We start from the raw sequence: 18,117 nt of genomic DNA, 5'->3' as shown, positions 1-18,117 counted from the left end.
TATGCTTTCCTAAGTCATGTCTATTTTAGACATAAAGATGCTAAAATTTAATAATAAAATTAAAAATTAGCCACATTTTCCCAATCAGACTGGCAAAGATTAAATAGTATAGATAGGCATTTAGGGAAAGAAAGTGGAATGCAAAACAGTACAAATTTTGAAGGACAATTTAGCAATATTCATCAGAATCTTAATATACCTATACTTTGACTCAGTAATTTAACTCTTAGCAACTTACCCAATTAGAATAGTCACATAAGTACTCAAAGATATATGTGTGAAAACAGTCACAGAATCGGCCTATCTAATAATAGAGAAACATGGCAATTGGCGTATGACCGCTACCCATCCCATTGGCTAATCAGCGAGATATGCAAAATAACTGCCAGCCAAGATGGCCGCCGGCAGCCAGGCAGCTTAAAGCGAACATGAATGAGGCTTGCTTGCTTCAGTGACGGAGGACTCCAACGTTCCCCGCCTGCCTTGCCGGCTTCTGAGCTGGCAGTTTGAAACATTGTAACAAATATAGAAGCTAAACAAAACCCCAGAAACCTGCTTTCAGCAAGCTGGGATCTCAGAGCTGGAGTTGATACAGAGTTTCGATTATAGAACACAAACAAACCAGATACCTGCTTTCAGCAGGAGAGGCCTCAGAGCTGGAGCCAGAGCTAAAGCTGGCCCAGAATAAAAAAAAGAAAAAAAGGAGCAGTTGGGAGCTTCAGTCACCCGACAGCCTGAAAACAGCCCTCAGCCCCTCACCCAGACTGGCCAGGCATCCCAGTGGGGACCCCCACCCTGAAGGGTGTGTGACCAGCTGCAAACAGCCATCATCCCTTCACCCAGGCTGGCCAGGCACCCCAGTGGGGACCCCCACCCTGATCCAGGACACACTTCAGGGCAAACCAGCCAGCCCTCACCCGTGCACCAGCCCTCTATCTTATATAGTAAAAGGGTAATATGCCTCCCGGCACCGGGATCAGCGTGACAGGGGGCAGCGCCCAAACCCCCTGATCAGCCCTGCTCTGTGTGTGACAGGGTAGAGCCATAACCTCCCCATCGGCCCTGCCCTGAGGGTGACAGTGGCGGTGCCCCAACCCCCTGATCGGCCCTGCTCTGTGGGTGATAGAGGGCAGTGCACCAACCCCCCCACACCCCCCATGGGCCCTGCTCTGTGTGTGACGGGGTAGAGCCATAACCACCCCATCAGCCCTGCCCTGAGTGTGACAGTGGTGGCGCCCCAACCCCCTGATTGGCCCTGCTCTGTGTGTGACAGGGGGGGGTGCCTCAACTCCCCTATCGGCCCTGCCCTGAGTGTGACAGTGGCGGCATGCCAACTCCCTGATCCGCCCTGCTCTGTGTGTGACAGGGGGCAGTGCACCAACTCCCCTATCGGCCCTACTCTGTGAATGACGGGGGGAGCTCCTCAACCCCCTGATGGGCCCTGCTCTGTGCGTGACAGGGGGGAGCTCCCCAAACCCCTGATTGGCCCTGCTCTGTGCGTGACAGGAGGCAGCGCCCCAACCCCCTGATTGGACCTGCTCTGTGCATGACAGGGGGTGGCACTGCAACCTCCCCATCGACCCTGCCTTGAGTGTGACAGAGGGCGGCGCCCCAACTCCCCAATCGGCCCTACCCTGAGCGTGACTGAGGGTGGCATCGCAACCTCTCAATCCGTCCTGCTCTGTGCATGACAGGGGGCGGCGCCCCAACTCCCCAATCGGCCCTGCTCTGAGCCCGACCAGGGGCTGCACCTAGGGATTTGGCCTGCCCTCTGCCACCTGGGAGCAGGCCTAAGCCAGCAGGTCGTTATCTCCTGAGGGGTCCCAGACTGCGAGATGGCACAGGCCGGGCTGAGGGACCCCCCCACGCCTGAGTGCACAAATTTTTGTGCACCGGGCCTCTAGTTATTTATAAAAGAAAAAGATTGGGGGGAAAGACATGTCCATCAATAAGAGAACAGTTAGATAATTTTTTTTTAATCCATGAAATATTTTATAGCTATTAAAAAGCTTGAGATACATAATATATTTTCATCTACTAGAAATGAGACTAAGAACTGGGTAAACAAAGATAGGCAAGCTCAGTCTTATGCCTCCATTCTACCACATATCTAGTCACTTATACACTCTATCTCTGTTTCTTTATTAGTAAAATGGAGTTATAATATTATTCCTCCTCACCCATCTCATAAGTGAGAATCAAATGTAAGAAACCCTTTGAAGCCCAAGCTGGTTTGGCTCAGTGGATAAAACATCGGCCTGTGGACTGAAAGGTCCTCGGTTCCATTCTAGTCGAAGGCACATGCCCAGGTTGCATATTTGATCCCCAGTAGGGGATGTGTAGGGGACAGCCAATCAATGATTCTCTCTCATCATTGATGTTTCTCTTTCTCCCTCTCCCTTCCTCACTAAGCTCAGTCCCCAACCTATCAAAAGTTTGGGACCCCTGATTCAGATGGAAATAGGCATTAAGTTAACATTTCCCCTTTCATAGGAAAAAGCCTGGGCTGAATCCTGTTAATGGTAGCAGGCCATCAGGTTTGGCTTTGATCTGTCTTGGCTTATGTAGGGAGCAGCTATAGGGTTAAGCCTTGGACTGACCTGTTGGCAAAGCCACAAACAAGCCCAGCTTAGAGGGCACAGCCCTCTTAGCATAACTAGGCTTGACCTTATGACTCTCCCTAGATCCTATCTGGGTAGCTAATGGGCTGAGGGAGATGTAGCAAGTGTTGCCAGAACAAGTGAAACTCACAAGAACATTGTAACTATGGTGACCACTACCTTGTTTACCTCTGGCTATAAAATAAAGGCTCAGCTTGCTGTCTGGATCTCCCTCTGTGGCCTCAGCCAGGCACAGGAAGATCCACCTAGACTCAGCTTATTCTCTCTGTCTGTCTTTTCTACATCCTGTGCCACCCCCCCTCCCCCCCAGGCTCACCAAAACCTTGGCTGTGATGGCACAGCACATGTGGCACTCAACTTGGGGCCTGAGTTCAGGGGAACTGCAGTTGTCAGGTGAAAGGACACTACAGTGAAGCATGTGCAGAAAGTAAAAAGGAAGGCAAGGAGCGAAGTTTAGTGATAACTCGGTGTAAAACATGGGAAATTCAGGATCGCAGGAAAAGAATTATACGTATCCATACTTAAGGCTATGCTCCAAGCACGGGGCTATTCTGTGAGGTATGAACAGCTTTTCGATTTGTTGGATTTTGTAGGTAAAACCTGCCCATGGTTTCCTGAGAAAGGAAAGGTAAATGTAGAGACATGGGAGAAGGTAGGAAAACAATTTAGAGATCGTTATATAGCTGAAGGTCCAGGGAGAATTCCTCTCTTTACTTTTAGTCTGTGGTCCCTGATTTGGGACTGCCTAGAGCCCACTCCTGAAAGGGAATGGATGAATGTGGCAGGAGAACTAAGACAGATAGTGGAAGGTTACCAGAGGCTTAATATTGTCGCAAAGGCTTGTCTTTCACCTGGAGACTACTTATTATGGAAGTATTATATTCGTGTATGTGCTGACATTGGACCAGCCTACATTCAAGGAGCAGTATTAGCTGCCGCATTAAAGGAGGTGTTACTCGCTGGTCAGCAGTAAAAGAAAGGGGGCTGCTTTAACTGTGGCAACCAATGCCCCCTAGGCAGGGAAACTTCAAACGGGGCCAACCCTGGCCCCACCAAACAGTAGGAGCCTTATCCTTAACCCCACTGCAGCCTTTCCAGCCGGCTCAGTAAATCTTTATCATGCCACCCTGGGAAGCACAGGATTGGCAAGTTCTTCCTGGGGTGATAGATCAGGACTCAGGCAATAGTGGAAAGTGCCAATCCTACTCTTAAAATGCAATTACAAAAACAAAAAAATAGGGAGAAGAATGTTATGTGTTAAACTTTTTGAATTACAATGCAGAGGGTTGTACAGCAGCCGAAAGCCCCCGTGGAAGGATGCGCAAACCAGACAAGAGTTTTGCCAGATTCAGTAATGATGTGGGGAAGAGGTTGTGTTTTGTATCTTTCCAGAGGAGCGCAGTCTATTTGAGGGCCAGAGCATTATGTGCGTCACCACAATGGACCCAAAGAAGATCCTTGTCCCTTTGTTCAAAAGATTGAGAGTTGCCCCGATGACAGCAATACGGAAAAGGAAGATGACGAAGGCTACACAAGGGACCGAGGTGTCAACATGGGGTCAGCTGAAGAAGTTAACAACTGAGGCCCAGCAGATGGTAGAAAAGCAAGATGTGGCTGCTCCTCCCTCAATCATGTTTCTGGCTGTGCTAGCATTGGTTAGCTGCCAGTCTTCTGCAAAGTCTTGTGCAGCCAAGTCCGAGGACTCTGAGTAAATCAGCAAAAGAAACTTTCATTTAGTAGAAAATGTTACTGTAGTTTGATTTTTCACTTATTGCTGTGTTGCATTGGCATTGTTTTGTTATTCTTACTAGTTTTAAAATGTTAACACATTGGCATTGTTTTTTTAATAGCCAGAGCTTTATGTTTAAGTTTTAAAATGATAACATGTCTGTAGTTTGGGTTTTGCATTGGCATTGTTTTGTTATTGTTTTAATAGAGTTTTGTTCTTGGTGCTTAAGTTTTACTTTCATTATGGTAGCTTAAAAATAAAAAAGGGTGAGATGTAGGAAGTGGCTATAGGGTTAAGCCTGGGACTGACCTGTTGGCAAAGCCACAAACAAGTCCCAGCTTAGAGGGCACAGCCCTCTTAGAATAATTAGGCTTGACCTTATGACGCTCCCTAGATCTTATCTGGGTAACTAATGGGCTGAGGGAGATGTAGCAAGTGCTGCCAGAACAAGTGAAACTCACAAGAACATTGTAACTATGGTGACCACTACCTTGTTTACCTCTGGCTATAAAATAAAGGCTCAGCTTGCCATCTGGATCTCTCTGTGTGGCCTCATCCAGGCACAGGAAGATCCACCTAGACCCAGCTTATTCTCTCTGTCTGTCTTTTCTACATCATTCGCCGCCCCCACTTAGGCTCACCGAACCCTTGGCTGAGCTGGCCCAGCACAGCTTATGGTCTCCCCTCACTGCAGGAGTCAAATGGGCTGGTAAAGTAGTACAAATGGTGTCCCCATTTACTCAACCCCAACTGGAGCCAAAGAACATTCAATGAAAAGAACAATGTGATTGCCAGTTTGTAGACAAACATGAACCCAGTTTAGCTTTAAGGACTGTAGCTGTTGGAAAACACCATCTCCTGGGCAGCTGCTGTGGCTACTGTCCCCAATTAACTTACCAGAGTCTCAAAAATAGAAGGCAACCTCTGTTCTGTTATATAATAAACAGTTCTTTATTTGAAATGACAATATTTACTTCTCCTATAGTGAACTCCAGCAGCCTACAAGCAGTGGGCAAACAGTAGAAATGCCTAAAATGGAAACTTGAGAAAGCAGTTTAGCTAGTAGTTTACTCTAACTTCCTAACTTGACCAACAGGTAATTAGGAGATCCCCACCATGTTTCTCTCACATTTTATCTAGTTTATACAGGATCATGGATTTCATGTGATTTTGTTACCACCAGGAATATCTTTCTGGTTTTGGTGAGTCTTGAAACATGCAAAACAGATGTGAAGTAGTGAGTTCTCCAATACATGTGTGTTCAAGCAGAGCTGGGGGTTGTCTCATCTGAGGGATTCTACTTAGAGTGGCAGGTTCAACTAATAACTTCTTGGCCTCTTCCAACAGCGAAGAGTCTGGCGTCTATATTCCCATGATCTCATTTTCAAATGGCATTTTTTTAAAAGGGAGAAAAAAAGAATAAATTATGATTATGAAACTTTTTCATTATTTTTTTAAAAATAATCTTTGTTTTCCCCTTTTCCATTATTTAATCTCCCTCTTAAAAGCAAGGAGCTGAGACTTATGTGGTTGTGTTCTTTATTGTAAAAACCCTTTCTATACTTTTATAAGCAACAAATGCTCACTATTTGCAGCATAGAAAACCACTTGTAACTTCCTCTTAGATTTTATTTTCTACTCCTTCTATCATATTGTGGCAACTCTCCAGCGCATTTCCATTTCTTGCAAATCTTGGGGGAAGGGGACTCAACTGGGTTACACTATTCTAAAGGGGCTGTGCACATTGAGAGATGTCTAAAAACTGTTTGGTTTTTTTAAGTGGCATTCAGAAGGCAATACTGGCTCCTTGTTTTCCTTCATGCTCCTATGCACTGTTGTTTGGCCAACGAGATTTACTTACTTGTAAAAAGTATATTTTTTTATTGATTTCAGAGAGGAAGGAAGAGCGAGAGAGAGATAGAAACATCAATGATGGAAATCATTGATCGGCTGCCTCCTGCACACCCCCTACTGGAGATCCCCCATGTGCCCTGATCAGGAATCAAACCAGGACATCCTGGTTCACAGGCTTAATTTTTGTGACTGGTGCTTGGGTTTTCTTCAGAGATTTTCCTTTCTTGTTTCATTTTCCTGGTCTGGTGTCACTTCCCTGCTAAGCCATTCAGGAGGACAAATAATTTCCTATCTAATTACTTAAGGAGGACACATAATTTCCTACCTAATTACTAGCTAGACACACTTTAATTCCTACAAAATTCTTCAGAAACCCAGCAGCCTCCCTCCTAGTAAAAACCTAACCTAAAAGTCCTCTTTCAAAAATCATATAAAGAAAAGTAAATTCTGGTTAGGTCAACATTTGGAGTTTAAACTTTATTCCTGCTGATAGAACCTTTCTTTTTTTATGCTTCTATCTCATGCAGAGTAAAGGTTTATTCTTAAAGAATAGCCCAGTAACAGCGAGCATTAAAATCACCTGGGGTGCTTGTTAAAATGCAGATGCCCGGGTCCCACTTTAAACCTAGGGAATCACAATCTCTAGGTGTAGGGCCCAGTTAGCAGCATTTTTTACAAGTGCTTAAGGTCATTTGCATGCCCCCTAAAATTCGTGAAGCACTGCCCTCAAGATTAAACAAATCCTTAATTTTCTGGAATGTCTAGTATTTCTTCTTCTAAATAAACCAAAGAAAGAATTGTAAGCATTGAAGGTACAGGCCAAATCTTGTCATAGAGTCTGTATTCTATGGTAACCCTGTTTATGAACACAGAGTAGCTTCTCTGTGGGACAGTTAAGCTGTAGTAATTACCTCAGGGTTCTGTAATCTGTATGGCTCCTCCCACATGACATTTGCACCAACTAAGACTATGGCTTATTTCCAGAATGGAAGAACTACCAGACCTTTGTAGACTGAGGCACTTTATGTTACATTTTCTTTTTCTTGGTAATTTAAAGACATTTATCACAATCTTGAACCTGAATTATAGAGTCTAAATTAAGGAGAATAACATTTTATCAGGGCTCACTGAGTCCAAATCACTTTAATCATTGATCTCTTTATGGAAAATTGCTTTTTAGGTAAATTGGAAAGGATCTTGGATAAATAGCTCTTATCTCCAAACTGCCTCTGACTTATAATTTCATGGGCAAATTATACAATCTCTTTGCCATATTTTTGTAATAGGGATAATCACTCTGTAATAAGTATAATACCTCCCAAAGTTGCAAGAAGATGAATGCGATCAGGCTTGTAAAATGTTAAAGGTTCTTGAGTGAGGGATCCTATAAAACCTGTAAATTATTAGTATTCCTTTTATAGGCCTTCAATGAATTATCGGCCTGTCAATGATGAACCTGCCTCTTGAAATATTCCACCTCCTGTTTTTCAGACTTACTGGAATGGCACGATCTGCTATTAAATTTTCCTGGAATATTTTGGGGAGCTTTAAAATTTAGTCAAAAAACAAAACAAAGCAACACTACCTCCCCCACCCCCCCACTGCCCCCAAGCATACATGCACTCCTAAGACTAGAGTGTCTGCATCTTTATCCCGACTTTGTATTGACTAGATTGATTGGACTTATTAAACCATTTGAGTCATCAAAGCCTAAAAGTATCTAAAGTCCACTAGCTTATTAGCAGTAAACTCTAATGTAGGAAAATGACTAGAAATAAATTATTTATTTGATGTCATTCTTGGTTGTGAAATCATCCTACCTATCTATAGCTCCAGTGCTATTGTGCCGACTGTTTTTTGTTTTTTATTTTACATTTTTGCTCACCCCAAATGAAGGATTTTTGAGAATCTGACTAGAAATAAAACCAACACCTATCTGCATATTACAATCATTAAGTCCTTTAGTAATGAGGAACCCCTAGCTGGCTACAGAGGATGTTTGAAGATTGTTCCAATGTTTTCAATTTGCAGGGGAGAAGGAGTTTTTAAATATCATTGAGTTAACTGTTTGAAAATGATTATCATACACAATTGCCATGTTTTCTAAAGTTCATTTTACAGGGACAAAATATGTAACTTTTATGTAAAAGAAGAAACAACTAAAATCTGGGATATATGATAAAGAGGTAAAATGGGTTGACAGATGTAAAGAAAAATAAGGAAGGAATGCATGTCAGGTTTGGTGAGGCTGCTCCTCTTGGACAGTAGATCCATATGGGAAAAAAAGTTTCTGGAACTGAGTAAATGACAAATCACTACTGAGAATTTCCTTGCAGAGTTTCATGAAAGAAAAATATTTATATCCATCTTGACAGTGGCTAAAAAGAGGTCTAGGGATAGTTCAGCAGCTTGGGTTTGGTTGACTTCATTTTTTGAACAAATTTGAGGATTAAACATTTACAAATTTTCCTAATATTTTGTGAACAAGGAAGTGAGATATTAGCACTCCCCCCACCCCAGTGTTGTATCTACCATTATAGCATTGTCAGTTAGCCTTAACTTGAAGCTTTATGGAAGAATCAATGTATTTTGATTTGAGAGTTCCCTCCACGTGGTAAAAATAAAATGCGAAATTTCAGTAACTGGCATGAAAAAATTTTTAGTAGTACTCAGGAAGTTTTCAGAAACTAGAGCTTTTCCATAATATGAAAATTTTAATGTTTTGAAGGATCAGTAAATTATGTAGTGTACAAGAGTGAAGTCTAAATTACCCACTCAGAAGGGTGACCTTATGGCCCACATGTCTGGATCCATGTGTGCAGATGGACAGATACACTTCATTTCTCCTGGGAAGCTGAGTTCTAAAAAGCTATCACTCAGAACAGGCCATTTTACGATTGCATGAAAAGAAAAGGAAAGATGACAGAGTTGCTATAAAAATGAAAGGCCTTTGGAGTATTAACAGCTGAAAACATTACAGCTTCAATGAAGATGTGAAACAAAAATCAGCTTAAAACTGCAAATTAAAAAAAAAAAAAAAAAAAAAAACTTATCCAGAAGGTTTGAAGCATATGGACACCCACCCAGTTTGCAATGAGGGCAATGGGAGCCCCAGACTTTAGCTTATTAAAGATGACCTTTCCCCTCTCTAAAATTTCAAAGCTGACGTTTCAAGTGCTGAGCAGACTGTGTGCCATATGTAACATGACCTCAGCTCCACTCTGCCGGAGCACTGATGGCATCACTAATGAGAGGTGAAAGGTCCTTTTCTTGCAGCTTTTTCAGAAACCCACCAACTCTTGCCTGTGAAGTAAGACACCCCCCCACACCCCACCCCCCTTGATTTCAAGAGAACTGCATTTAATACACAGCCTCAAAACTCTTTTATTACCAGTCGACTTGCTTATAGCCACAGCCAAATGGCAGGATGTACAATCACATGCAGAAGAAAATATTTATTTTGACTCAGAAGGCAAAGGGATTAAGAGAACATTGTATTAACCTTGCCTTTCATCTATGTTTTAAAGGGAAATTCTCCAGAGGCATCCATTGAAGTTCTAATTTTTTTTTTTTTTATAAAGAGAATCAAAGACTTTTAGGAAACCAGGTGTGTGTTTATCTGAGGGGAGGAGAGAAGGGGAAGAAACCGTATTAGGAGGGAAAGGCAGCTTTCATAAAGCTGCTTTAGAGACGGCAAAACGATGTATGTACGGAATCTGTTACAGGCATTCCTACCAGCCAGCTCCTCCCCACCCCCACCCCTTTCTTTTCTGCTGCTTGGAAACAAAATAGCTTTTTCTCCAAGCAGGTTGTTATCATATTCATGGCATGGTCAATTTCCGTTTGCCAAGAAAATATTTAGGCTGATCAAAGAAATTACAAAATCGGATGAATAGAAACAGACGTTCCCACAAGAGAAGCGTTTCTCAATGTGAAAAGGCAGGCGGATTGAAGCCCACCCAGTTACTCCTAGGAAATAGCTCTCTTGCCGAAGGCGGAACTGCAGGGCCACCTGGATTCTGCTGAAAGGGCGAGGGAAGAGTCACGACTCTCCAGGAAATTCCCATGGAGACTGGGGCTTGAGACTCTCAGGTGGCCGACCTGGGAGGAGGTGGTCGGGCCCAGTATCTATTTACAAACCAGGAGGGCCTTTACCTACGTGCGTTGATACAGAGGGACCTTTCACGACAGACGATGAGTGAGTTTGGGCTCCTTTTGTTCTGCTTTGCCTGGTTTATTATAAGCATGGAAAGACAAGAACACATTATCCTTTGTAGATGACAGAGTAGTATGTGCTTTTGGAACGGAGGCATAGCAGTTTCTCCTGAATTAATATACATTCAGTTTTTAGATTCGTTTGTTTGGATGGGGAATAGTTGATAGTCTTCGGGACCCTCTGGTCTCCGAGTGTCCGCTCCGGCCAGTTGGTGACAGTAAATAAGAGGGTTTTCTATCCTTTTGTTGTTCCTGGGCAAAGTGCCGCCAAACCAGGTGAGGCCACCTGCTTCGGTGCTTGGATGTGAAAACAAAACAAAACAAATCAAAACAACACTGGCTGGCGTCGCAGTTTCCTTCCGCAGGAAACTGAAAAAGAGGGCTTCGCTCCCGGAAAGGGTGTTGGGATTCCAACTCCCCTCCCGCTCGCCTGGGGCAAAAGGGGAGCACCTCGGTCGCCCGGGGTGCGCCGCCAACCTTCCCGCCGTGCCCCCAGTTCTCCGAGGGAGAAAGCGACGGAGGGATGGCCCTGAAGAAAGGCGACTATGGGGAGAGATAAAGGGGCTAAAGCAGGTTCCCTTCATGCGAGACCCACGGGGCTACGCGGTGCCGGCCAGGCCGCGGCGGGGCAAGCGCTTCCCAGGCTGTGGGCTGAGGATCCGCGGGCCATCCTAGTCCCGAGCCGCCGCGCGCCCTTCACTCGGGAGGCTCTACCGGGAAGATTTTCTCTTCTTTTTGTTTTGTTTTGTTTCAGTTCCAGTCGATCAGAATCCTTGGCCAGGGGGACAGCGCCCTCTCTCCTCCAGACGCTCCTGCCGCGGGCCTGCGTCTCCCCGCCCGGCTCCGCTGACCTCTCAGAGCCGCGTTCTCGCCCCCGCCCTCCCCCGCCCTGTCCCCTCCTTCCTCGCGCCCCAATAACAGCCCCGGGGAACAGGCCGAGAGGGCGGCGGGGTCCGAAGCCTGCTCAAGTCCGGATCCCGGGGCCGGGCCGGCCGGGCCGCGGACCGCTGGCTGCAGGGTTGGGCGGAGCCGTCCCCGGCGCAGACGCGGCACCGGAGAGCTCCAGAGCGGCCCCCAGGAGGGATTCCTGGTGCGGCGACCGGGCGTGGGGTGAGGCCTGGCTGCCCCGGGCTGGGCACAGCCCGCTGGGGGCGGGGCCGCGAGCTCACCCCGGCTCTGGCGCGGGGACTTGGCCTCGCGCGCGCACCTGGCACAGCGACGTACCCGGGACCACAGGATGGACCTGCGAAAGGTGGTCCCGGGCTTGCATGCGGGCTGATAGGTGGGGGTGGCGGGTGGACTGCAGGAGAGGCCAGGACAACTCGTCAGGCCTTGCGCAGCCCCCAAAGCGCCCCTCGCGCTCCGGCTGCCGGGAAGCCTCACCAGGAGGGCTGCGCCCCGTACCGCGGCGGCATTGGGAACGCTGGTACAGAGCCCAGCTCAGGCGGGTGGGCCAGGCGTGCGGAGAGGCATGGGTGAGTGGGCACCTTCCCAGCACTGTCCACCCGGGGTGTCTTTCCCCACAGCTCAGAGGACTGGTGCTTCAGACAAATGCCGCGTGGCCCAGTCGGACGCAGAGGCAGCCCAGCTTCTGTCCGCGAAAAACCTGGATCCTTTAGGACCCAAACAATGTACTCGAATGGGAATGAAAACACATTCCCCATAGCGTGGGTTTGCCTCGACATCGGTGCAGGCCTGAAGTGTTCCCACCCACCCCTACCCCCAACCCCAACCCCAACCCCTCCCGGCTGCCTCGGAGCCACAGGGGGAGTTCGCCTCCAGCTGACCCGGCTGCGGAGCCCAGGCGGCTCCCAGAAACTCACTAATTGAGTCACAAACCACCCGCCGCCCCTAACAAAGCGATCCATCTCGTCAGCTCCTCGCCCAATTTGTCTGAAGCACTTTCTTCCGCAATTCAGAAGCATTATCTTGTTTTTAAAAGTATCGCGGCAGAAACGTGGCAATTATCCTGGGCTCGGGTTACGCTAAATGGCGTTAGCCTGAGACATGCAACAATACAAATGCGGCGAACGTGCCGATCGCCTCGCTGCGGGGCCTGCGCCGCGGGTAGGAAGTAAGCGAGAAGATTGCGGCCGGCCGGGGTGAGGGAGGGGCGGCGCACGTCCCCACTCCCAGGCCCCTCTCCTGAAGGCAGTAGCAGAAGGGAGTGCCGGGCCTTTGTCCCTAAAGGTCGGGAAAGAAGTGGTCACATCCAGAAACGACCCGGCCACGCTTGTGGCCCCGGCGTTGGGTCAGGAGCTAGTTGGGAGCATCAAGCCCTGCGGGGTAATTCGGTGACAGCTACCCTGCAACTGCGGAGGGTGGGTGGTACGGGGAGAAAAGAACCCAAAAGAGGAGCCGGCTCGGAGGAATGGGGAGAGGCCTAGCTAGGTCTGGGAGTCCGGACGGACGCCTTGGGGTTGGAGCCCGAGAGAACTGGGGAGGCCGAGAGACCACGAGGCATCTCTGCACCAGGGGGGAAAGTGCGCTAAGAATCTGCGTCTGCTTGCCTGGGATGGGGCCTGGAAAATGGGGAGAAAAGGAGAGAGAGAGAGAGAGAGAGAGAGAGAGAGAGAGAGAGAGAGAGAGAGAGAGAGGAGAGAGAGAGAGAGATTGAGAGAGATTGAGAGAGAGAAGCGAAAGACGGTCGGGTGCGGGTGCTGGCCGCGTGGACGCCTTGCTCTCCCCAGCCGCCCAGCCCGCAGCAGTAGCCAAGCTGTGCATGTGTCTCTTTCTCCTTCTGCTCGAACCAGCCCCCACATCTTGAAGTAATCAGCAGCAGAGAAGGGACTCGTCCCCCTGGCATCTCAGGTTAAAGAAGGAGGTCCAGGAAAATGTGGTAGAGCCATTACAAGAAACCCGAGCCGCAGTCATCAGGGACTCCAATTGCCATCGCATTAGGATTGATTAGAGACCAGCAGTACCGTAATGACCCGGAAAGAGGGGCAGCCGGGGATTATTAATATCAGAATGTGGCGCGGTGGGGGCGTGAGGGAGGGAAGGAGAGAGGGAAGAGCAAAGTGGGGAGGGAGACGTTTTAAGTTACTAGGATTTATATGTTAAGTGCAGGCTTACCTGAAGAAACCGGATAGTCAGTGAATCACGAAAGCAATAAATCTAATTGCATCTAAAATTTCATGAAGCCTGATTTTTTGGGGAAGGGGGCGGGCAGGAAAACCATCGTGAAAACTAGGTTAACATCTTAGTTTTTATAAACACGCAGTTATATAAACTTATTGCAAAAACCCAAGGGAAGGGATGGGGAGGTTTTTGGATCTTTCCTTACCAATAGGCCTCTGAAAAAAAGATTCTGGGAGTGCATTTTTGGGTCACTTTGGGTCTTCCCTGCAGGGCTATGGGGCAATGGAATGGGCATTTTTGCAGAGTCTGCAAAGGAGTAATAAACCAAATTTTAATTGAAACAGTGATACCTGAGTAGTGGTTTTTGGTTTTTGTTTTGTTTGAGAAACCAACGATCAGGATCCCTAAGAGATGTAGAGAAGAGAGTGGTTTGTCTCCTTCCTCGGACTATGAGCCAAAACAAATCAGCCCCTGATGGTCTGGGCTGCGACGCAGCTCACTGGATAATTAACTCCATCTTTCCAGTCCACCCTAACTGTTTATTTAGTGTCACCCTGCATTACTGTCACTAGCACTTTCCTCTGAACAGGAGGCGCTGCAGGCTTCCACCTCCCAAAAGGAAATTCTTCTTAGCTTAGACAGATGCGGTATTCAGGATGTACATTAGTTGAGGGGAAAAGAAAAACTGATTGGAAACTCAATGGAAGATAAGAGTACCTTTCTGTAAACTTGCCCTAAGGCAATACTAATAAAGGGAAGGGGGCAAGAGTGTCTTAAATTCTTAAAAAATGGATTCTTATAACACTGCCCTTTGCTTTCCAGAAAGGTGTTTGGCATCTGATATTGACTGGCATCTTCAGGCTCAAATCTGGCAGGTTGGCGAGTCCCTGGGCCCGAGGCTCCTCAGAGCATGGCCGCAGTGTCCCCCCAGGTGGCCAACCCATTTCCTTCCGCTCTACCTTGACGAGGCCACCATTCAGTGTGGCCGGGTCCCTGGACTGAGCCCACACCCCAGCCCAGACTTCAAAGACACCTTGATGCCGGACATCAGCATGATGTCTGTGTAACCTCACAGTGCCTGGTCCCGGGCTGAAAGAAACCGAGCAGGGCCCAGAGCCACGCGGAAAGGAGGAGAACGAACGCAGAGAGAGAAATAAAGAGAAACAGGGAGAGGAGAGGGACTGTGTGAGTGGTGTGAGTGTGAGAATGTGTATGTGTGTGTGTGTGTGTGTGTGTGTGTGTGTGTGTGTGTGTGTGTGGAGAGAGAGAGAGAGAGATAGAGAGAGAGAGAGAGAGAGAGAGAGAAGAGGAGAAATGGAGAGAGAAATTGAAAGAGAATAAAAAATGAGAAAGGTTCACACACAATGAGCGAGCTTCCTCTTCTAGATGGGAAAGAGAGAATTAGGTGATAGACAGACAGATAGACAGAGCAGACGTGGGAGGGGATAACTCCTCCAAAAACACCCTTCTCCCAGCTCTGTTGCCCCACAATCGAAGTTCTCTCCGGCGGTGTCTCTGCCTGTCTTTCTCTCTCTCCTTTCCCCGACCCCGGTACAATGTGGAGACTATTTTCACGGGCCGCACTGGACGGCAGGGTTCTTAGCAGCTAGCGGGGCTCGCAGCTCTGTTTGTCCAGGTGTGGGCGGGGAGCAGCGGTCCCGCGTCTGGGGCTGGCGCTGAGTTTTCGCACCACGGAAGCTGGAGGCTCTGCTCCCGCGCTTCCCGCTTCCAGGAGAAAACTCCCTTCCTCCCTCCATACATACATAAATATATTAGGGAACAGACAAATCTTCATTGTTCAGAAATAAGCTGAGGAGGCCGGCCGGCTCCCCTCGGCCGGCCTAGCGCGGCTGGAAGACAGGGAGGGAGGCGGGGACCGTGCGGATCCGGTGTCACGTTGCAGATTCCCACTAAAGATAAGGAAACGTGATCTATTTTTCAGAACAGCAAGTGGATGGGAAAGAACCTTGACAACACAAAACTCATTTACTAATGGACTGGTTTTGGGTTTCTCCTCTCCGCGTGCGCAAATCGCCCTGCCCGAGCTCTCGGCCTATTCAGACCTGGCCGGGAGCAGCCTGCCCCAGGAGGCAGGTGGGCGGCTGCGCCGGCGCCGGGCCCGTCGTTGGAGCCCGAAGTCCCAAGGGTAGACGGTACCCGGAGTTTCCGAACAAGCAGCGGAAAAAGTTGAATGTTGTCACTTCAACCAGGATTTGATGAGTCTTCTTCGACGACGCTAATTTGTTCAAGAAAACACCTCCCCACGTCCTTCCCTTCCAAATATCTGTAGATAGAGTAGGATCCCCGCTGTTCTCAACGGCGAAGGAATTCCAAGAAAGCGTCTCTCTCCAAGCCAGAAGGGAAACAAGTGTGTCCCAGCCAGAGGTTTCTGAACCAAGGCCTCGTGTCACCACAGCCAGAAACTCCAGCAGCAAGTAGTGCCTCCGCTTTGGCCCTTCCCTAGAGCAGTTGTGCGCACCGACCGTTTCCTGCAGCGTGAAGGCATCTAAGAGCTGAAACCTGGAGTCAGGCACCCCTCTCCAGCGCCTTCCCCTTGGGAGCCACGATGCGACTAGGGCAGCAGCTAGAATTGCTCGTTCCCTTTAAATCTCCGACGCATCTCTGTTTTTCCTGTGATTTGCATTGACAGCAACGGTTTTAAGTTACTAGAACAACTCAAACCTTTCTGTGTGCGATTTAAAATGGATCATTTGGTTTATGTGGTTTGTAAATTCATGTCATTTTACCTCTTTTAGTGGTTTTCAGTGAAAGGTTCCATTTTGGGAAACCTTATATATCCGAGCCAATAATTAACATTTATAACAATTGGTTCCCCTAACCAAGGGATCGAAATAGCAGGTAGGGTCCTTAGTACAAAGCGAATAGCACTTTTCCTTTCTTTCTAGTTATGCGATCTATTGGATTAAACGCAAGGAGAAAGGCTGGCCCGCTGGCTGGCCTCTGAGATTGAGCACCACTTCTCATCAAGCCTGGTGCCCGCTGCAATCAGGGCATCCACACTGTCATCCTCCCAGTTGTCGCCAAAGTCTGGTGCGTCCTGGCTCCTTTTGAAGAGAGATGAAAAGAAGTGGGCAGGGAGGTCTGGAGGAAGCTGGGGAGGGAGGGGAGTGGTCATATTGATGTCTAATTGCCATCTCTCTGCCCCCTGTCATCCCCTGTAAATTTATAGCTGCCTTATTTGTCCAAGCTATGCCTCATTTCCTTATACAAAATTGTTAATTATAAAGTACACCCCATACTCACCCTTTGTCTTTTAAGAGACCCCCCCCCCCCCCGCACTCCCTCCCTCCCTCCCCGCCCCACACGTATTGTAATTTTGCACACTTGCTCCAGACTTTGGGGTATTTAACTGAGTTTTAGAGCCGAGTTTAAACCTCCGTTCCGGTCCTCTCACAGCTGCCATGTCAATAAGAACTGTTCCAAGCAGAGACATTCCTTCTGGCAGGACACTGCAGCTCCTTAAGACTTCATCTGAAACACCAGGAGTACTAAAATAAGACTGTGAGGGAAAATTACCCGACACATGGGCTTGGGTTAGCCATGCCAGGCTTCCAGTTTAGAAAGTAAGTCATTGGGTACACCATACGGTAGGGGCTCTTTTGAAATAATATGCACCCATTAAATGCACTTAAAAATAATTCTAAAGGTAACGAAATATCAGCATCTGTTTCCAAGGTCTAATTGCATGCGATACTGCAGAGTTTCAAGGATGCAAAAAGCATTGTGTGGGGAGTTCAGCGGAAAAGTAGCTTCTCTCTTTTTGGAATCTCTGGAGAGGCAGCCAAGGAGGTGGAAACCCTTCATGAGTTTAAAATGTACATTACAGGGTACCCTGGACTGAGTGCATTATTTTATAATCATAAATAATACAAGGGGAAACCCACACAACACAACGCTTCTCCGTCTCCCACTTATGTGTCAATATGCAAAGGGTTCTGTAGAGCAGGGCTTTGGCTGTTAGAATCAAAACATTTAAAGAAGGCTAGCAAGTTTAAAGAGCCTCAAGCCAGTTCTTTGCATTCACTAAGAGGGTGCATTTAAATCAAAAGCATTTTTGAAGTATACTTACAATTCTGTTTTGAACTTATCTAATCAGAGATAAGTATAGTCATAAAGTCACTCTCTTTCCACCATTTGGCTCCCCTTATCTCCGAAGCATTGTTCTTATCTTCTGCCAGTCTCAGCTACTGACAATAGATTATCTTTGTTTAGAGACGCTAATTGTTTTCAAAATCTTTTTAGTAATTGCTTTGGAACAAGGTGTGCAAATGAGGCTTAAGATAATTACAGCTTCATTTGTTTGTGCAGTTTTACTAAGCATTCTCCACACACACAAAATAACAGATGATGGGACTGAAATTGCAGGACATCTCTCATTCCCTGGCAGTAAAATGGGCCAGCATTGCAATCTACACACACACACACCCCTCTTTATTCAATCTTCTAGGAGCTGCTATCCTCCTTGCTTTGAGGGAAGTGTCTCTCAGTGCAGGGTAAGGATTATGTTACAATCGGACGGCTATTGGAGCCGGACCAGTTTTATTTAATTTACACCCCATCCAGCGGCTTTCATACGAGGTTCTCCAAGCATTTTTG

At 47.3% G+C, this 18,117-nt stretch overlaps 1 protein-coding gene across 1 annotated transcript; it reads left to right on the top strand.

The window, feature by feature from the left end:
• The first annotated feature begins 3,150 nt into the window (after window positions 1-3,150).
• On the top strand, window positions 3,151-14,583 carry LOC118679089. The gene is made up of 4 exons (XM_036355496.1): window positions 3,151-3,249; window positions 4,099-4,191; window positions 11,341-11,671; window positions 14,323-14,583. The coding sequence occupies exons 1-4, from the start codon at window positions 3,151-3,153 to the stop codon at window positions 14,565-14,567; spliced, it is 768 nt and encodes a 255-aa protein (XP_036211389.1). The 3' UTR covers window positions 14,568-14,583.
• Window positions 14,584-18,117: the final 3,534 nt, after the last annotated feature.

The sequence above is a fragment of the Myotis myotis genome, unplaced genomic scaffold, assembly GCF_014108235.1.
Source record: "Myotis myotis isolate mMyoMyo1 unplaced genomic scaffold, mMyoMyo1.p scaffold_m19_p_1, whole genome shotgun sequence".
In the NCBI taxonomy this organism is placed as follows: domain Eukaryota; kingdom Metazoa; phylum Chordata; class Mammalia; order Chiroptera; family Vespertilionidae; genus Myotis; species Myotis myotis.
The sequence above is the reverse complement of the archived record's forward strand: the minus strand, read 5'-3'. Positions and strand labels throughout refer to the sequence as shown.